The sequence below is a fragment of the Micropterus dolomieu genome, linkage group LG12 (assembly GCF_021292245.1).
Source record: "Micropterus dolomieu isolate WLL.071019.BEF.003 ecotype Adirondacks linkage group LG12, ASM2129224v1, whole genome shotgun sequence".
In the NCBI taxonomy this organism is placed as follows: domain Eukaryota; kingdom Metazoa; phylum Chordata; class Actinopteri; order Centrarchiformes; family Centrarchidae; genus Micropterus; species Micropterus dolomieu.
The window spans coordinates 11,575,314-11,593,931 of NC_060161.1; the positions used below are offsets into that span (position 1 = coordinate 11,575,314).

At 40.1% G+C, this 18,618-nt stretch overlaps 3 protein-coding genes across 10 annotated transcripts; all 3 read left to right on the forward strand.

Annotated features, from left to right (window-relative positions):
- Window positions 1–386: 386 nt before the first annotated feature.
- Window positions 387–10,765, forward strand: alpk1 (alpha-kinase 1). 8 transcript variants are annotated; one of them, XM_046064143.1, is made up of 16 exons: window positions 387–539; window positions 1,584–1,653; window positions 1,942–1,965; window positions 2,416–2,642; window positions 3,189–3,334; window positions 3,415–3,613; window positions 3,874–3,933; window positions 4,022–4,108; window positions 4,200–4,276; window positions 4,390–4,485; window positions 4,577–4,681; window positions 5,301–7,137; window positions 8,704–8,851; window positions 8,926–9,088; window positions 9,650–9,836; window positions 9,984–10,765. In XM_046064143.1, exons 4-16 carry the CDS (start codon window positions 2,528–2,530, stop codon window positions 10,193–10,195), a joined length of 3,432 nt encoding a protein of 1,143 aa, XP_045920099.1. In that variant the 5' UTR covers window positions 387–539; window positions 1,584–1,653; window positions 1,942–1,965; window positions 2,416–2,527; the 3' UTR covers window positions 10,196–10,765. The 8 variants fall into 8 exon arrangements, with proteins under 8 accessions (XP_045920099.1, XP_045920101.1, XP_045920102.1 ...); XM_046064144.1 differs by lacking the exon at window positions 387–539 and adding an exon at window positions 1,410–1,426; XM_046064145.1 differs by lacking the exon at window positions 1,942–1,965.
- A 564-nt stretch (window positions 10,766–11,329) lies between these two features.
- On the forward strand, window positions 11,330–14,204 carry LOC123980018 (ependymin-2-like). Its single transcript, XM_046064159.1, has 6 exons — window positions 11,330–12,375; window positions 12,585–12,619; window positions 12,739–12,873; window positions 13,263–13,449; window positions 13,543–13,630; window positions 13,719–14,204. Exons 1-6 carry the CDS (start codon window positions 12,309–12,311, stop codon window positions 13,843–13,845), a joined length of 639 nt encoding a protein of 212 aa, XP_045920115.1. The 5' UTR covers window positions 11,330–12,308; the 3' UTR covers window positions 13,846–14,204.
- Window positions 14,205–15,024: 820 nt separating this feature from the next.
- Window positions 15,025–18,157, forward strand: LOC123980017 (ependymin-like). The gene is made up of 6 exons (XM_046064158.1): window positions 15,025–15,169; window positions 15,345–15,379; window positions 15,562–15,696; window positions 15,782–15,974; window positions 16,163–16,250; window positions 17,008–18,157. The coding sequence occupies exons 1-6, from the start codon at window positions 15,103–15,105 to the stop codon at window positions 17,129–17,131; spliced, it is 642 nt and encodes a 213-aa protein (XP_045920114.1). The 5' UTR covers window positions 15,025–15,102; the 3' UTR covers window positions 17,132–18,157.
- Window positions 18,158–18,618: the final 461 nt, after the last annotated feature.

The window sequence follows — 18,618 nt, forward strand, 5'->3', positions numbered from 1 at the left end:
AATGGTTCATTTCATAAAAAAGTTAAACAAAGGTTTGTTTTTGTTTTAATAATATTTTACAACACGTGCTGCCTTGCTGATATGTGGAAAGTAACTGACATCTCATCACTAAAAGGTTTTCAGTATAATAGCTTATTCACTTTTTGAAAGCTGAAGTGAAATTTTAGAGGGGGCTTTTGGGGCCTCCAGCCCCAAGTGCGTTCTCCAAAAGCACCAAATGTTTTGGGGTTTTAAAATAACTTTCTTTCATGTCCATTAAGTCTCTCTGACTGCACCAGCAAATCACTAGAGCCAACGTTCAATAGATGTCACCATAGGTCTGCCCTTACATTGTCACAGCGGAGCTGTTGTCTTCCTGTGTGACTGTTTCACTGTTGTCACCTCTTGGGGCAAGCTCACGCTAGCAAGATAACCAACTCATGGCCTGTGGAAATAACACAGTTTTTCACGAGTAGTACCGTTAAACCTCAGCCGCCTTCTACAGAAAGTGGTTCAGCAGCAGCAGCCAGTCAACCACTGACTGAGAGGTGTTGTTTCAGGTGTGTGAATCCACAGCTTTAACACTTAGCTGGCGGTGAGGTGTGTTATGTGTTGCTGGCTGGCTACCTTAGGTTAGCTGCGGTTAGCTTGCTATGTCGAATGGACAATGTCACGTAACTGTTATCAGAAGCTTTGAAAAAGTTTCACACCTGTGTGGTCAGCACATTGAGAGAAGAGTAGAAGAAATATGGCCATGTACATTAGTAGGCCTACACAGGCCTAATCATTAGTATGAGAATTTCCTTTAGATACGAAGAAATCAAAGTTATATAAGGTTACAGTAGGCTAAATGGTATATTTGAATGTTGGCTACAACACTTCTAAGTGTCTTTGTAAAAGAAAGAGCTTGTAGAATTTTAGAAATATTATTCCCCATGTCAAATAAATAAACACTGGGTCAGTCACCGTATTTTAGAGTGGCTGCTAACAGAAACTTCCCCTGCTCAATTTATAACACAACCTATATTGATAATATTATTTTTTAATAATATTGTTTAATTTAATTTGATTTAATAATAAGCCTTGTGCCCCTTCACTGTGATATAATAAGAGTATACCACAGGATGTCTTGAGTTATTAAACGGTGACCAAGCATGGCATAAATGAAAGTGATAGACTCACTACAATTTGATTTGGTTTTATTTCATTAATAGACATGTTTTAATGAATACAAAAACTAGTCCCACCTGGCTTCGTCGCGGAATGATATGGATCTGTGAAAAGGAATTCGATGTCATAACACCGGCCCTGGGCTGTATACGCTCATTATAACACTTCTGTGAACCAATCAGATCGTTTGACTTGAGCTCCCCTTTTTCAAAGGCCCTGCCCGTTTTATAATAATCGACCAATAACCATTTTTTCGAATTGGTGTGATTAAAAGTAGGTAAGTAAATTGCCCTGTCAGCTGGTCTTCACACTCTTATTGATTCTGCAGTCCGACCTGTCTTGTCTTCTGTTCTGTTGTCATTCTTGCCGTGTTTAATGCTGGGAGAAGTCGTGCTACAAGTTCTCTAACGTTGAGATTGCGATATTCCCGACAGCATTTTAAGGCAGCACCGTATAGTCCTGCCCTACCAGGAAGACTGAAGAGAATCTGAAGTAGGCTTCGCGGTAGGTGCTGTTTAATTACTACCTAAATGACAATTGTGTTTCATTAATTTAATAATTATAGCAAAAGAGGCAGTCGTGTAAGACAAACGTTTAACTTGTGTCTCGACATAAACAACAGTGACTCCAGTTAAATGTCGGTCGATTGGCTTTTCACTGTCAAATGACAGTAAGTTTGTAGGCTACACTGTGTTTGGCATTTAACGGTTGTAAATCTGTAATGTTGTGTAATTCTATAAATTACAACACAATCATACTCCATAATATGATGTGTTTTCTCTACCACTTCAGTTGCAAGTTGGCCTTAGACTAAAAGTAAGTTGAGTTTATTCACCTAATAATAAATAACTTTTACAAATACTGGGAGGCTACATAAAAGCTATAGGCTTATGATAAATCTGAAAATCTGTTTCATAATATAAAAATATTCTGATTTAATTAATTGAAAGTATAGGTCACTATAAGGTGAGTGTTAAATGTTAGGGACCCATTCTTACTCTCTGAAAGGACTGTAATTTTTTTTTACATTACCTGTGACTTTGTTTCATAGGAATACTGTCTGTAAAATTAAAAGACATGTATATATATGTATTGATAAAATACTATTTATTGGGGGTGTGGGACAGTGAAAGGAAAAGGAACGTATTTTCTTATTGTCATGTTATTCATTTATTTGAGATGAGTTGGGGTTTTTTTTCATGTGTTGATTGAATCTTTCATGTTTTGAAATTTACAAACACACCTGATGGTGCAATCCCTTCTCAGCAGCAGTCTGGACATTCCTTTGGATTCCCCTTCTTGAATCACTGCAATAAAGCAACAGGGGTGAAGAGGCCAAGAAAGGAGGAAATCCCAGCTGCAACAAGTGTTTACCAGAATGGACAGCCAGGGGGTGGGGGATTTACTGGAGGAGTGTCTCAGGGCAGTAGCAGCAACTCAAGGGTCCACCCAGCCCACTGAGGCAGAGAGGCTGAACTACTGTAGCTGCAGAGGTCAGACACAAGATGGTGCTATGCGGTTTATTTTCACCTGGGTTTGGCAGAAAGTCAGATTGGGATTAGAGATTGGGAGATTTTGTGGTGGAATGACACTTGCATAAAACCCACACATATGGTTTGTGTTGAGAATGAGGGACAAAGGCATCACATGGTCAGCGCATCCAACATGGAGTTGCCATGAATTTGATAGGATTTCCTTTTTGTTTATCAGTAGCGCAAGTCGGGGCAGTGCTCAGTGTTTCTTCTAAACTCAGTAAAGGCCAGTTCTTCTGCATTCCCACATATTATATAGCAACACGTCATAAAATTTAAGCAAAAACTACATTTTCTAAACCACAGTCTCTCTAGCTTTTCCTGAATTAAGTTGATAATGAAGAAAGTGTTGTACTGTAGCTTTAAGTAAAGTTATTTCCTCTTGTAAAAGAAAGTTTAAGATTTTAATTATGTATTTACAGTTTTATTCAGAAAGTATTTAGTCTAGTTAACCTTTGCACTGCCACACACTTTCTTTGGATTTACGAGATTCCTTATATCCTGTAGACTCGCTGTGTGCAGAACTTGCCTCTCTCCTGCAAGAGGCAACAGAAATGAAGTGGCCCTTCGTGCCGGAGAAGTGGCAGTATAAGCAATCAATCAGTGCCAATGACAAAACCGACCTCATCAGCAAGCACCTATCTCAGCTACTGGTAATAATCACTCAGCTAAGTAAGGGCTTTCTTGTGGTGTTACTTGAAACAAATGATATATATGCTTACTGTGTTGCCAGGCTGTCCTAAAGGCTTCCATCACAGCTCGGGAGGCACGCACAGCCCTGGCGGTGGTCTTCTTAATCGACCGCTTCCTCTACTGGATGGACGAATCCAGCCGGCTGCTGAAGATTGCCAAGCTGCTCCACAGACGCTACCCTGACACCCCTGTGGCCCCCCAACTGGTCATACGACAGGCCAGAGTCTACCTTAACTCTGGTACATTCTTAGTTTTGTGAGGAGCCACCACTGGCAATGAATACTGTGATTGGATGAGAAACACTCAATGCATCTTCCTCCTCATTGTTTTGGGATATAATAGATTGATGTGAACACATAATATGGAAATTACATGAGAAAAGGTTTTTATTACTCTGTCATCATTACACATTTTCATTATAGAGATATGTACTGTTTTGTTACAGTAATTGTTATACATTGCTGGATGAATGTGAACATTATAATCATCATCCCTGCAGGCAAACTACAGAAGGCAGAATACATACTGAGCAGTCTCATTAACAATAGTGGGGCCACAGGTAGGTTCCTTTTATGGCATTTTAATTCACTTTATTGTTGTTGTTTTTACAAGGTAAATAAAAAGCAAATCTTTGTTTCCTTAAACAGGTTGTTGGGCGTACCACTCTGAAAGTGACAGAGTTCTTGTGCAGGCCGTCAGTGTTCAAGTGCGTGGAATGACGTTGCAAAAGCTAGGTAAGATCTTTTTTCCCTGATGAAAGAAAATATTTCTCTTCGCTGATGTATGTTGTTGTATATAGTTTGGCTATTTTGTGCTGTGTTTCAGGTCTGTGGCTAGAGGCAGCAGAGCTGATCTGGGCTTCTCTGGTTGGCTACTATGCACTTCCTCAACCAGATAAAAAGGTAACAGACACGGCTACAATATTGTCATCAAAGTTGCCACACTATGACCTTGGAAACATGCACATCCTCACACTTTCATCATCCCTTGCTCTGCATGTCTGTATATTTGATAGGGCATTGGAACCTCTCTTGGCCTACTGGCCAACATATTGGTGTCTATGAATGATGAGGACTTCCACTCTTTTAGGACTAATCCAGATATTGATTTGGTAAGCCTAACTGATATAATGTTGTGTTTTTTTTGTATATAGTTGGATTTGTATAATTTCTTGACTGTGTCTGTGTGATTGTTTGGTGCAGTCTTTACTTGGGGACAGGAGCCATCGTCTTCTTTCAGCAGCCCAGGCAGCTAAGATGGCGGTGGTGTACAGCCAGTACACTTCACTCTATGTGTTAACCAATGCGGTAAGTTGCTTCATTGAAGGGTCTCTGCCATGGCTCGTGGTTGCCTGCAATTGACATAAATAATAATAAACCATTTGACACTAGGCCCCCTCGCAGACACAACTGAGACAACTGCGCAGTTAGTTAAAAGTGAGCTACACTTTTTTTTAGCCTAATATGTTAGCCTAAATTTGTTTACATGTTGACTTAGCTATTAACAGTTACTGTTTGCACTGAACCCATGAATGTACAGACTCCTACACTGGGTTACTTTAATACTAAAGAAAACATGTATAAACATATAATCACAATGGAATCCATGCTGAATCTAAAAACATTTCTGTGTGTTTGACATGATATTTGACTGAGTTAGGAACTTTGGCACAAATTAAGACTCACTCTCCGTGTGCCTCCCCTTCAGTTCTCTCACGCCCCCTTGGAGGGTCTAGCCTCACAGTTTTAAAACCTCTGACATAAATTAATGTAAAAAAATAACTCACAACAACTGTTTCACAACAGAGATAAGTTCGGTAGCTAATGAGAGAACAGGTCCAACAGAAATATATTCTGAAGCAGTATAAATATTACTTATTGCTGCTATAAATATTCTTCTGCCTTACTCTGACCTCTTATTCTTCAGGTAACTCAAGGAACCTGCTTGTTATCGTACAGTTTCTCAGTGGAGTGCCCAAACTCTCAAAAGCAGTCTTTCCTTCTGCAGGCTAGAGAGGCTTTTGAAATTGGCCTGCTCACCAAAGAAGAGGGAGAGCTGGTCACCAGCAAGCAGGAGCTTCACAGCTTCCTCAAGGCTGCCTATTCCCTCACTGCCGCGCACAAGTGGCTTGGCACTCCTCAGGATGTCGAGGAGCAGGCAACTCAAGCTTGCCAGACAGCTTTAGGAAAGTTCTATGATTACTGCCAGGCAGATACCCAGGACAAAGACGGCATCTGTGCCGAAATCATGCAACTGGTCGCCGGAGTAAAGCTTCTGTTGCAGGTGAAGCCTTTCCTTAATTCAGAAAAGGGGTCTTTTATCCCTGACAGCTACAGAAACATCAAAGACACATCGGTAAATTTCACTGTGGAACGTTTCGCTAAGGTGATGCAGAGATTCCAAAAGTATCATGAATCACTATGTGAGACAACCAGCCCAAACTGTAAGGGGACTAAGGACGAGATGGACGGTGCGAAGCTATGTATCACTGCACTGGGGACAACCATTGGTACACTCAACGCAGAATGTAGCACTGAGGCTTGCAATGTGTCAAAAGATACACCTAAAGGAGAGGAGCCACAACAGAGGGGATCAAATCCATCTGCTGTGCACCCACCTCAGAAGTCTGACCTGTGTACCACCCTAGGAAGCACAGATAACCTTGGCTCTTCATGGCAGAACTTCTCCTTGAGTAGTTCAGGGTCTCCTAGGCCCAGCAGCAGCGGCTACACGGGAAGTATTGCCATTGAACTTGAAGCAAATGCAAGCAACCAGTGCTGTCTGACCACTGAGGTTGACGATGACAGGTCAGACAGGATGCTATCCGCGGGAAAAAATAAAAACAAGAAGCGAGACTTACAGGGCTGGAACTCTAGTGTCAGTTCCCATACTGCCCCGAGATCTGCAATACCTGCCACATCCTCCTCCAGTGCGAGTAGTGATTCAGAGAAGTTTGAAGTGCTGCAAGCTGAAATAGAGACACTGGCCACTGAGGACGATTGGATGACTCATGTTGTTGGTGTGCCGATGAAACTGCCAGAAGCTGAAGGAGCAGCACGTTCCTTATCCCAGCTAGCTATTAGGACATCCTCTAGCTCGCTCGGTGACAGTTTCGGTTCCCAGTCATCATGGGAGAAAATCTCAGCTAACCTGAATTCCCCCACAAACAGAAAACCTCAGCCGAGTAGCCTGTCAAAAGCAGGAACCGGCCAAGGCAGTAGGTCATCAGAGTCAGATGGGAGCTTCTTCCTCTTGGAAACACTTGATTCAGAAACCAATAATTCAGCTCATGATCATACGCACAAAAAAGACACATCTGGATGGGAATTTAGAGCCTCATCCACGCCACAACCTCTGGAGAGCCTTAATGTTTTGCCAAATATGGACACCGAAGATATCTCAGCATCTGTAAAACCTGCTGCGAAAAACTCCTTAACAATCCCACACACAAACCCAGAACAATGTGCTCCCACCGAAACCTCCACAGAGAGTTCATTTGAGATGCTGGAGGACGATCAAAGTGGACGCCAACGCGGTGAAGGTACTTCTACAGAAAAAGTGAATGCCCCTCAGAGGAAGAACCCCTTGTGCTACAGCTGCCAAAAGCACAGCATAGTAGCTGGTGTTGTTCCTGAGAGACAGTATTTGTTGTCCCAGCATGATTACCAAGCCCTGCTGGCTGGAGTTTGCCATGAATGTCTGCTGAAGAGACTTCACAGTGAGAAGACACAGTTCAAACTCAATAAACACAGATCTGCCCACAGTAAGTTTGAACATTACTGTTGAAATATGTCTTCATCATCGGTATATCTTTTTAACCACTAGCAGGAAAGTTAGGACAACAGTGTTGGTCTGGCAGTCCACCACTTTTGATCTCAACAACTATTGCGTCGACTGCCATGAGTTGTAGTAACGTCGGTGATACCCTGACTTTTCATTTAATGTCTGCTATGGTTTATGACCAGATACCTGCAAAACTAAATTCCAATCAGTGTCACTTATGCTTTGGGCCCTATTTTAATCACAGAAGTGCAAAGACGAGGTCTTGGGTGCATGGTCTGTGAGGGAGTCTCCAAGCACACACTTTGGTTCATGAAACAGCTGTGCCTTGACAGCAACAGCTCAACAAATAGAAAAATGGCTTCTCCGGGAAACAATATTGTTTTCTGGGTGATGCAGAGTGGCGTGATGTGAACAATCAGAACCAAAAATCTACATTCAGAGGCAGAATTTGAAACCTATTGTAATATTCTGGTGAAGCAGTTTCTATGTTCGCATTAATCTGACTCGGCTGTGCGCGATGGCCCTGTGACACTGTGACACCGCTTCTCAAATTAAAGGCTGCAGATTTATCAGTTTATGTGTCCTCCGGCCTTCAGATGGCTGCAGGAATATAATTTACTGTAAGAATCACTCCTATTCATTTATAGAGCAATGCAGACTGCTTTACAATCATTCCTGCTTTAACCATTTGAAACTTTTTTTATGCAGATTGAAACAAATCTGCAAGGGAGTGTTTAATGAAATTACTTTATTGATGCAAGTATTTCATTTTCATCATCAAATGTGCAGCAGAGTGATGTTGTGCCAGAAACAGACATGGTTCTGGGACTAAGGCATGGTCACATTACATTTCTGGTATACAAATATTCACTCCATCACCCATTCGCTTCTGTCAAAGCCCAAATGACAAGCAGGTCCAAACGTGCTTCAGCAGAATTCGTTGGTCAGAATTCACCTTTGTTCAGCTTTGACCAGGCGGGTCTGCTCGTGCAGCCGAAAGAAAGCCGATCGCTGCTAAAACAGAAATTATTGCTCAAGCTTGTATCAGAATTGTGACATGTGCTTTTTCGGGTGCAGGGAAATTTCATGAATGTAAATGTAATGTGATGTGCCAATTTCCAACAGAAGATCAACAACTCGCTTTGTGTACACGGCCTAATTTCAATGAACCTCCCACCAGTGCTCTGCGCTGCACCCAATACAACACACACGGGCAAAGTGAATTTCAACTTTGTTTGCCACCAAAATAGGGCCCTTTGTGTATTGCTAATTAACAAATCTTAGCATGCTAAACCGCTAAATTATCATAATGAACATACTTGCTAAATATACTAAATATCAGCATGTTAGCATTGTCATTGTGCGCATGTTAGCATGCTGATGTATTTCTAGTATCGCCACATTTTCTGTGCTGAGCTGATAGGTCTTTGCATTGAAATCAGCACAAGCTGAAGTTAATTATGAGCTGTATTATATGTAGAAACTCAACTGTGGCTTAAAGGGTAAATAAAACATTGATTGTAACTGTTCTGCTAATGTCTATTAGGTGCTCTTCATTTAAAGTTCTCCAAAGCCACAGGCCTGTGGACAGCCAGGGAGACCTGCGTTTACATCGGGGAGCCAATGGGGATGCAGGGCAAGCAGAGAGCGGCAATATGGGTACAGTTTTTACACCAGGAAGAAAGGTTAAGCAGGTACGCAGCCACACTTTCTAGGCACAACCTGAAAAGAATGACTTAAGTCTCACTTTGTGTATTTATGTCCTTAGTTATGTGGGTAAAGATTACTTGAAGCCAAAGGCGATCCAGTTCCATCTGAAAGATGTGGAGCGACAGATGACAGCCCAGTACTATGTGACTGAATTCAATAAGAGTCTTTACGACAAGGAGGTCATGGCTCAGATCTTCTTCATTCCCTCGGAAGCACTACTGGTGAGGCCAAAACATAAAGAGGAAATGAACATTTATTGTAAAAAAAAAATGTTTTACCTCATTTAGGGAAATTAAAGAAAGAAAATTTTTCATAAATACCACTTTATTAGGACCCCCTACATATACACATACCTTCAGAGAAAGCAGAGCGCAGGATAGCCTGCAGCAGCCTTGGAGCAGTTTTGGTTGAAATTCAAATGGAAAACCCCAGTTGTCAGTTTACAGCTAGAAATACTCTCATGACGGTGCCGATATTTTGTATTTAGTATTCTCTTAATTGTCTCTCTGCTCTTCTCTGAATGAATGGGATCAAAAAAAACAACTGAATTTGCCATTTTGTCCTTAATACCTCCTCCTTAAAACACCATATTCCAAGACAGTTGAGAATAATGAGCAGTGACAGAAAACCATCATCTTCTAACACCACATTTCCTGTAAAGAAGAAGAAAATTATACAACACAAATACACAGCTGTATCTCTTCAGCTAAATGTATTAGTTTTGTACAAAGAAAGGCTTTAAATATTTACTAGTTTACCTCTTGTTTTCCGTACCTGCATAGATTTTGAATGGAAATGAGATTGTAGGCTGTGTAACCGTGGAGCCCTACATGCTGGGAGACTTTGTCAAACTGACGAACAACACTGGGAAGAAGAACAAGAGTTTCCAGGCTACAGAATATGGCCTTGCCTTTGGACACTTTACCTTCCAGTTCTCTGACTGCCAGGAAGTTGTTGTAGACCTGCAAGGTGTGTATGTGTGTGTGTGTGTTTGTGTCACTGTTCACTGAAATCCCCGAGAGTGAGATTATTTTCCACAAACTGTGTATTTTGTCATATCCTGTCACACTCCTTTCCACCTGATGAACGCATCCTAATCCTCCTTTTTATTCACAGGCTGGGTAACTGCCAGTGGCAAAGGGCTGACCTACCTCACTGATCCTCAGATTCACTCCACCAAGACCCCTAAAGGTCCCTCCAACTTTGCTGCCAGAGGCCTCAGGTACTTCCTAGAAGAGCAACATGGACCACAGTGCAACGGGATTTGCCAGCTGCTCAAACTGCCTCCAGTGGACAGAAAGCCTCAAGTTCTGCCCCAGAAACTTTGAGAATGTGCAGATGTGTTTGTATGTGGGAGTGAAAAGATAATGTTAAATTATGAGTAACATGCTATTGATGCAAGTTTACATATTTCAAAGTTTACATGATTCAAATCCACAACTGACATAAATTGTAAAGTATTTTCAGTTCTTCTGGTACCTTTTATGTAAACAGGGTGTGAGGTTTTACATTTTAAATTGTTTAAAATTATTTATTATTTAATCTGCACAATGTAGGAGTTTTGTTACCTGGATCAACTAATTCTGTAGTTTACTGAAAGAGGACAGAGTTGGATGACATTTAAATTATTGGCCTATGTGGTGTTAGAAAGGTGATTATTTCTCCATACTCTGAATGATAATCTAGTCTGTGAATTACAGCCGCTGAATTCCAAGATAAGTTCTATTTCAGTTTAGCTCCTGCTGCAATAATTATAAAATACTTGTGTTGTTTTGTTTTGGACATAATGTTTTCGGTACCTATCACCGTCTCTTCAGTATGCTACTGGATTGCTGTATAACTGGACTGGCAGTGCAGGAATCACCTGACACTGACGAATAATGTTGACTGTATCATCAGCACTGTGTAGATCTTTCATTGCCCCTATGTGTTAGTTGTTGAGCTTTGTTGCACATGTTATTTCCAATTCAACTTTAACAATCATTAGATTTATTTCCACTGCAGGTATAAAAATCTGCCAACATCAGTTGTGACTTTCAACATGTATGTCAAATGTAAGCAGATTACATATTAAGATTTAGTCATCTTTACTCAAACATAATGGGGTAGTGATTTGGTGCAAGTCACTACAACAAATTCAAGACTCTATAAATTCTATAAATCAAAAGTACTTTTGTTGTAATGTTTACTTAAGCAAACTTAAGTCAGTCAGTCAGGTGACTGCTGTACACCTCTAGATCAGTTAACCTTGTTAACGTCAAGGTTTCTTTATCATTGACAAGCATTTGTTAAAAGTTGTTGATTATCTAACAATAGATTTTGAAAACAAAGTCTTGTTCTCCTGCTATTTTCCCATCAAACCTGCAGCATGATTGAGTCCGAAAAGGAAAACACACCCAGATTAATGTAGCCACTGTTTTACTTAGTGATGGTGATGTAGGAGAAAATGTGATGTCCCCTGGTTTATACATATAGACTGCATGATTGCAGGTTGCAATATATTTATTTTAGCTGCCATACGTCAGCCAGTCAGGTGACTGCTGTACACATTTAAATCAGTTAACCTTGTAAATGTCAAGGCTTCTTGAACATTTAAGAATCTTTGATTATTTAACAATAGATCTAAGTATTGTTCTGCTATTGTTTCCATCAAACCTATCACGATGCAGCATGATCAAGTAAGAAAGGGAAAACATACCCAGATTAATGTAGCCAGTCTTTTACTTACTGACATTAATGTAGGAGAACTGTGTTGTTCTCTGGTTTATACATACAAACTGCATTATTGCAGGTTTCCAAAACTATGTGACCTGAACTTTATGTGTAAGTAAATAAAGTCCCTTTATCTATATATATATGTACTCAATAGAGTAAATCATTAAGGCAAGAAGATGGCATGATAATCAGGTACTCAGATGACTGCAGTCCCACACCTCCACATCATATGACAATGAAGTAATCCATGGAGCTATTAGCACATGTGATCCTCCTCTCCATTCAGCCAAAATCCAGTTCTGGGTTTGTTAGCCTTGATCTTTGTGCACAGTAACAGCATTGTTTACCCCTGACCCACTGTTCACAAGCCTCACTCTCACTCATCTACATGCATGGCCTAAAACATATTTCACTGAGAAATCATCTGTTTATTTTGTTATATATGTTCTTAGTTTGGCTGTGTAGGAACATATCATCTTTAACAATTATACAAATATTCTGTACAATTGTGTCCTCCATGAAAAATATTCACCAGCCTTTCACTCTCCACTGAGATGTATCAGGTGTTTCAGGGCTTGGCTCTCATGGGAGCAGCAGGGTTAAAAATAAAACCAGGAAGAAGGTCCTTCTCCCGGAGCCTCAGTGTCCGTATTTATAAAGAAGTGACTCCCCTCAAGCAACAGAGTGTTTGTGGCTGCTTGACGACAGAAGCCTGAATTGTAAAATATGAGACTCTTGGTAGTGTTAACATGCGTACTGACAGGCTGCCTGGCCGAGAAGCCTCATCCATGCTGTAAGTTAAATAACAGAGAGAAAAGTGATTGTGGGAATTCATTTTTATGCTTTCCTTATATTATTAAAAAATATTTGTATTGGAAATGTTTTCCATTGCTGACTTGTGTAGCCTAACCCTTAGGCCTATTAAACACTATTTCACTCTGTCAAATGAGTGCTTTATATTAAATCATTTGTCATGATTTCACAATTTCTTCCATAACACAGCGAGTCCTCCTCTTCTGAGCGGAGCCCTCACTATGGTGAGTGTTTCAAAATACGTTATGTGAGCACAATAAAGCAGGATCTGATCATGATGCCTAAGAATAATCGAAATGTGTGAAAGAGGGAGATGTAAACTCATCACCATCGTTTTCTCCAGTCCACCCAGAATGAAAAGCTGTGGGCATACGCTACGTACCTCTATGATGCACTGGGACAACGGACACGGCTCAGTGAGATGGGCACTTATGAGAATAAGACATTCACCTTTGACATTCTTCTGCTCTTCAAAGAGGTGACAAAAGCAATGATATGAACATCTTATCAACATTTTAGAGCGATTATGCTCCTGATCAGAAGAGAAAAAGTACATGGGAAATAATTTTATTCAAAGTAGAAGCATACAGACCTGCTTTGGAATATTATAGGTACTCAAACATTCATCCTGAATCTTCAATATTTTAAAAACTGAGTATAAATATGCATTGTGATTTAGAAAATGTTATGCCTCCACCAACCAGTCAAGCTGCAATTTACATCCACGTCTGTCCAGACTCACATGTACTGAATACTTGGAAGGATTTATTTTTTAATATAAAAAACTATAAAATTGTTTGTAAAAAAAAAAAGAAAGAAATTAATCAAAATAATCAACAGTCATCCTCATTCTCTTTCGTCCATCAGGGTACCATGTATGAGATTAACGAACATGATCGCACGTGCAAGAAAAGGCCTCTGAAGGCAGACTTCCAGCCTCTGGAAGTCCCAAAGAATGCATCCCTGCTGGCTCAGGTTGTTTTGGGCAGTTCGTCTGGACCTGGACAAGGACTCCTGGTCAACAGTTGGATGGGAGATCTGCCCAACAACGCAGGTTAGAGAGCATGTAATGGTTAGATCTGTCCTAACTGTTTAATCATCAATCCCAGTTAATTAACACTTTTCCAACATTTCCGCTGACCTACAGGAAAGTTTGTGACCACAGTCACTGAATTTGGATGTATTCCTGTCAGCACTGTGTATCACACGGACCAGTTTGGATGGGCGGTGATAAGGTTAGTTTACATTTTCATCACTGACTGAATCTGAAATATAGCGTCCGACCAAGTGATCGTCATGTGACCGTCTTTCTGTTTGCCATAGCTTCTTCAACAACATCATCGGGATTTCGGACCCCAGTCTCCTCAGCCCTCCAGACTTCTGCCCGAGTGCAGAGATGGAGGTTGACATTGAAGAGCCAGCTAACTTCCTCAGCTTGTTCAATAACTAGCACTGAGGGCCTCCTTTAAAAAATGGATCTTCTGTACTGAATCATTGTTTTGAGCACGTGTAATTCCAAGCGTCAGATTTGTACACATTTTGAAATTCCTGTTTTTAATGCATATTTCTGGCTTAAACCTAAAGCTGCACCTAAAGCTGACGTTTTCATGTTGACAATGGAATTAAAAGTGTGTAATGTGGAATATTCTGCTCGGCTCTCCGGCTCATTTTGCATCTATAAGCGCTATTTCCTTTTTCCAGCCTCCAGACTCTGGACTCCACTTACATACTACTACTTTCTAACAATGTACTGGCGTGTGACCACACTTGTCTCAATAAAAATATAAGAATACTGAACAAATGACTATATTTCACCTTGTCTCTTTGTGTAATGAAAATGTACAATACACAGCATTGTAATATTAGGGCAAAAGGGATTAATGACAGGAATTTAAGTATACATCTTTTATACTATAAATTACTAAGTCTCCAGTGACAACAGAAAAATGAATTAACATGACTGTATCATTTTAGAAATCAACTTTCCAGAATCTTTTAAGTGGAATTTGAAATATGTGATGAATCTTTTTATTTTTTATTTGATAGCGTTAGAGCTGTAAACCTTGAACAAAAGACAAGCAAAGTCATTGAGCAACATATCCTATTTTATGGATTTGTTGCTGAACTTTGGTGATGTACATTAATACTAATGAAGAGCAAAGACCAGAACAGCTCAATTAGAGATGCCTACATCATTTCCCAAGCAAGCAAATGATCAAAAATCTTTATTGTGCTCAACTCTTCCTTGTCCTTTAGGTAATACAACAAGATTATGCAACAAAATGCAGAATCTGACCTTTTCACTCAACTTTTACATTAATAAGAATAATGTTTGAGCTTTACCCTGGAGTGGCAACTGAACTATTTGTATGCTTTTCATTTGCATAAAATTTCTTTTGAGTGTTCAAGAGGAAATTGTGTCTTAGACCCTGGAACACAAATTCTCCTTTCTAAATTCCCTGGAAGTCAAAAGGTTTAATATTTAGATATAGATCAACACATTAGCCGTTATATGGCTCTACTGAAAGAAATATTATCAAATGCTTTTATTCTGACAGGACAGGTGTATGAGCTACTGAGGACACAAAGAAAACCTGGCAGTGGATGCTGACTGGGAGCCTCACCAGCTTGTTTATAAGGAAGTGAGCGCCTTGAAGCAGCAGCACATTTGCCTCTGTGCAGACTAAAGTGGATACCATCAGACAGCATGAGATCCCTCGTCCTGTTTGTGTGCCTGTCAGTGGGCTGCCTAGCTCAGAGACCACATATATGCAGTAAGTACAACAGCACAGATGTTGAGTTAATTTACCTACTATCAATACCAATCAGGCTGTTCTGTTTTTGCTGTAGCATTTATGAGGAAACATGATGTCGCAAGCTTAGCCACAGCTGTGATGTAAATGCTCTGTTTATAATAAAACAGTGAAAACACGTATTTCATTTTAACAGGATCCCCGCCGCTGCTGACTGGAAGGCTCTCTGTGGTAAGTTTTTTTTTTCCGCAGGTGATTATGCAACTGTGTAAACCAAGTTTCCTGATAATGCATGAAAAAGATTTTATTCACCATACTGGATTACTGTTGATTTGGAGTAATGGGATCACAGCCAAAGCAATAAGCTTGCTGTAATAAGGAAACTTTCAATAATTTTTGTGTCATTTCCCAAGTCCACCCAAAGTGAGAAGCTGACAGCCTATGCCAAGTACAGCTATGACGCACTGGGAAAGCGCATCCGCCTCAGAGAGTTTGGATCTTACAACAACATGACCTTCCACTCTGATGTACTTCTACTCTACAGACAGGTAATGACAACATAGCAGTGGTTATCTGCATTAGGAGATGTCATGTACAATACAAATCACTGTATAATGCAATCCTTTCCTGCAGGGTGTTATGTATAAGATAAACTACAGGGACCGCACATGTTGCAAGAAGCACCTGTGCACACGCTTCCACCCGCTGGAGATCCCACGGAATGCGTCCCTGCTAGGACAGGTTGTGTTGGGCAGCTCCTCTGGACCAGGACAGGGACTCCTGGTCAACACCTGGGTGGGAGAGATGAAGCTGAGAAATGGAACAGGTACAGTAAGAGGAAGCTAGAGAGCAGGGGAAATTTGACAGAAGAATTAAAAAGTCATGCGGTGTACATAGCACATGACTTCCTGTGATTCTTCAGTCTAATCAATGCCTGAAGTATTTCATGCTCCAGAACCTGCTGGTCTGGTTGTGGTGCCTCGACTCACATGTGATCCATTTCTGTCTCTGCAGCAAAGTACATGAGTACTGTCACTGAGTTTGGATGTGTTCCAGTCAGCACTCTGTTTTATACAGAAAAGAGTGGATGGGTCGTGACAAGGTCAGTGCAAACACATGACAACTCACAAGAGGGAAGTACAAGAGTTTTCACAACATAGGCTTTTTGAGAAGCTTGTTCGAAAAACAAATATATAAATGGCACACAATAACTCTTTCTCAAAGACCACATTTTATTTAGGTGCATCGGTGTGTGGATACTGGTATTGTACCTAACTGTACCTAATAAAAACAGAGCCATGATTATAGTTAAATCTGTGTGTTTCCTGTTATGCACAGGCCAAATGGTTGCTGTGACATATGAGCGAATAGTCCAACATTTTTCGGAAATAGGGTTATTCACCTACTTGTCGAGAGTTAGATTACAAGATTGATACCACTCTCATATCTATTAAAGATGAAGCTCCAGCCAGGAGATTGTTAGGTTAGCTTAGCGTAATGACTAGAAACAGGGAGAAACAGCCTGGCTCTGTTCCAAGGTGGAGCAAAATCTTAAGCTCAAAGGTTGCATTATAGCTGAAGAGTTGATTTGTTCTTTAATATGCTATTTGGACACTTGTCATAGTACAATGATTACAACTCAGACTTTTTCAACCTCTGAGAAAAAAAAACACTAAACAACAGGAGAAAATTGCCATTATATCTTCGTTTTATAATGAGATTTTCTTGCCCCACACTCCAAGTATCCTTCAGCATATATGGAGCTTCTGTGTTCTTGGTTGCAGTAAAGAATAACAGTAGCATACATTGTGTTTGTCTGCACAATTTCAATAAAAATTCTGTCTGTTTTCCACCTTCAGCTTCTTCAACAACGTCATTGGACTAGAGGACCCTCAGCAGCTCAACCCTCCAACCTTCTGTGAGGACGCCCTGCTGGAAGAAGAGGATGGAGAGGATCCAGAAACCTTCTTCAGCTTGTTTTAAAATAGACTATTTTCAGATATGTGGTGCACTGTGATGATGACTACTGTGAACGAGTCTTTGCACTGTATTATTACTTTTTCATGTCTTTGGTGTAGTGGAATTTGTGAACAAGCTGTCTGTGGGTTAAAATTATGTGAAACTTCAATGTCCTGGAATAACACTTTTTGTTGCGACAGCTCAGGAGATTGGGGGAGATTGTGACCATATTTCACAGTTGGTTGAATAGATGACACTTTTGACTCAAAGGTCAAAGGTCATTGTGACCTCAAAATAGATTTTTAGCAATACTTTAAGAATGAATTGGGTGATTTCAGATTTCATACAAATTGACAATGAGTAAACAAAAACTACCACAGTACGGGCTTTCCTCCATCTCGTCAATTCTGCCTTTCACTTCCTCCATCGTTCTGAATTTAGACCGTCATCTGAATCATGTGACTACAAACCTGTCTTAAAGCACGCCTAGCTAATCGTGATCCTGTGAGTGAGTGAGTGAGTTTCACCTACACCTCATAGAGAAGCTTTGCATTGAAAAACACCAGGGGAAAACAAAAGCACCCCAAGTGTGTAGCTCTGCTCCATCTTATGGTTACACATTAAGTACCTGTTTAGCCAATATATCTTTGATAATCCTTCATTAATCACATTAACAATGTATATTCACTGGAATCATACATAACGTATCATCAATATTGTGATAACTTCCATTTAGTCAAAAAATAAAACCATGGGGTGGTGATTCTAGTTCCTAGATGCTGTAAACAGGACAATCTGGAGACTGGCAGTCATGAAATGCAATAAGGCTTCCAAAGAATTTGACAATTTATTTGTTTGTTTCGTTGACATATATTGCTGCTTAATGTTGTTTGCTCAATATGTTCTTTGTAAATTCATCTATTTTTAATAATCACATTTAAAACTATCAATAATACACAGCTAATAACAATCAACTCTTCCTTATTTGTCTTTAATTTTCTAACATTCTTCCTATTAATAATCATATAAATAAATACATTTTTATAATCATTTTCATGTGCAAATGTATCACATTTTAAGGGATTCTCGTATTATCTTTGATCAGCATGGAAAGGATTTGGTTTCATAGTAGAGCAATACTCTCATGTCTGTTAAGTACGAAGCTAGAGCCACAAGGCAGGTAGCTTAGCTGAGCATGAAGACTGGAAACAGTTAGCCTGTCTCTGTCCAAAGTTCAGAAATCTACCTATCCAACACCATCAAAGCACACTTATTATCAAGTTGCATCTAGTTTTGTTTAATTAAAAAAGTCAGTGGGTTATGCTACTATTTCTTTGCGACTTCGGGCCTGGAAATTCATGGTTCTTTTTATGTTTTAAGAGGTTGGACTGGGTGTGTGTGAGAGGACAAAGGTATGTGTTTTATGTACGTGTAGCTACTCCTACAGAAGTGGGGACAGAATCCTGTATAACTAGGCCAGAAACAAGCTGACAAAGTAGGTCAAAGCGGCA

Excerpts from the sequence above, each read along its gene's own strand:
- alpk1 (XM_046064143.1), top strand. The coding sequence starts at position 2,528 with ATGGACAGCCAGGGGGTGGGGGATTTACTGGAGGAGTGTCTCAGGGCA. Across the intron at positions 3,335-3,414 it reads AGCACCTATCTCAGCTACTG|GCTGTCCTAAAGGCTTCCAT; the intron begins GTAATAATCACT and ends CTGTGTTGCCAG. Across the intron at positions 4,277-4,389 it reads TTCCTCAACCAGATAAAAAG|GGCATTGGAACCTCTCTTGG; the intron begins GTAACAGACACG and ends TATATTTGATAG.
- LOC123980018 (XM_046064159.1), top strand. The coding sequence starts at position 12,309 with ATGAGACTCTTGGTAGTGTTAACATGCGTACTGACAGGCTGCCTGGCC. Across the intron at positions 12,376-12,584 it reads CGAGAAGCCTCATCCATGCT|CGAGTCCTCCTCTTCTGAGC; the intron begins GTAAGTTAAATA and ends TCCATAACACAG. Across the intron at positions 13,631-13,718 it reads TTTGGATGGGCGGTGATAAG|CTTCTTCAACAACATCATCG; the intron begins GTTAGTTTACAT and ends TGTTTGCCATAG.
- LOC123980017 (XM_046064158.1), top strand. The coding sequence starts at position 15,103 with ATGAGATCCCTCGTCCTGTTTGTGTGCCTGTCAGTGGGCTGCCTAGCT. Across the intron at positions 15,380-15,561 it reads TGACTGGAAGGCTCTCTGTG|TCCACCCAAAGTGAGAAGCT; the intron begins GTAAGTTTTTTT and ends TCATTTCCCAAG. Across the intron at positions 16,251-17,007 it reads AGTGGATGGGTCGTGACAAG|CTTCTTCAACAACGTCATTG; the intron begins GTCAGTGCAAAC and ends TTCCACCTTCAG.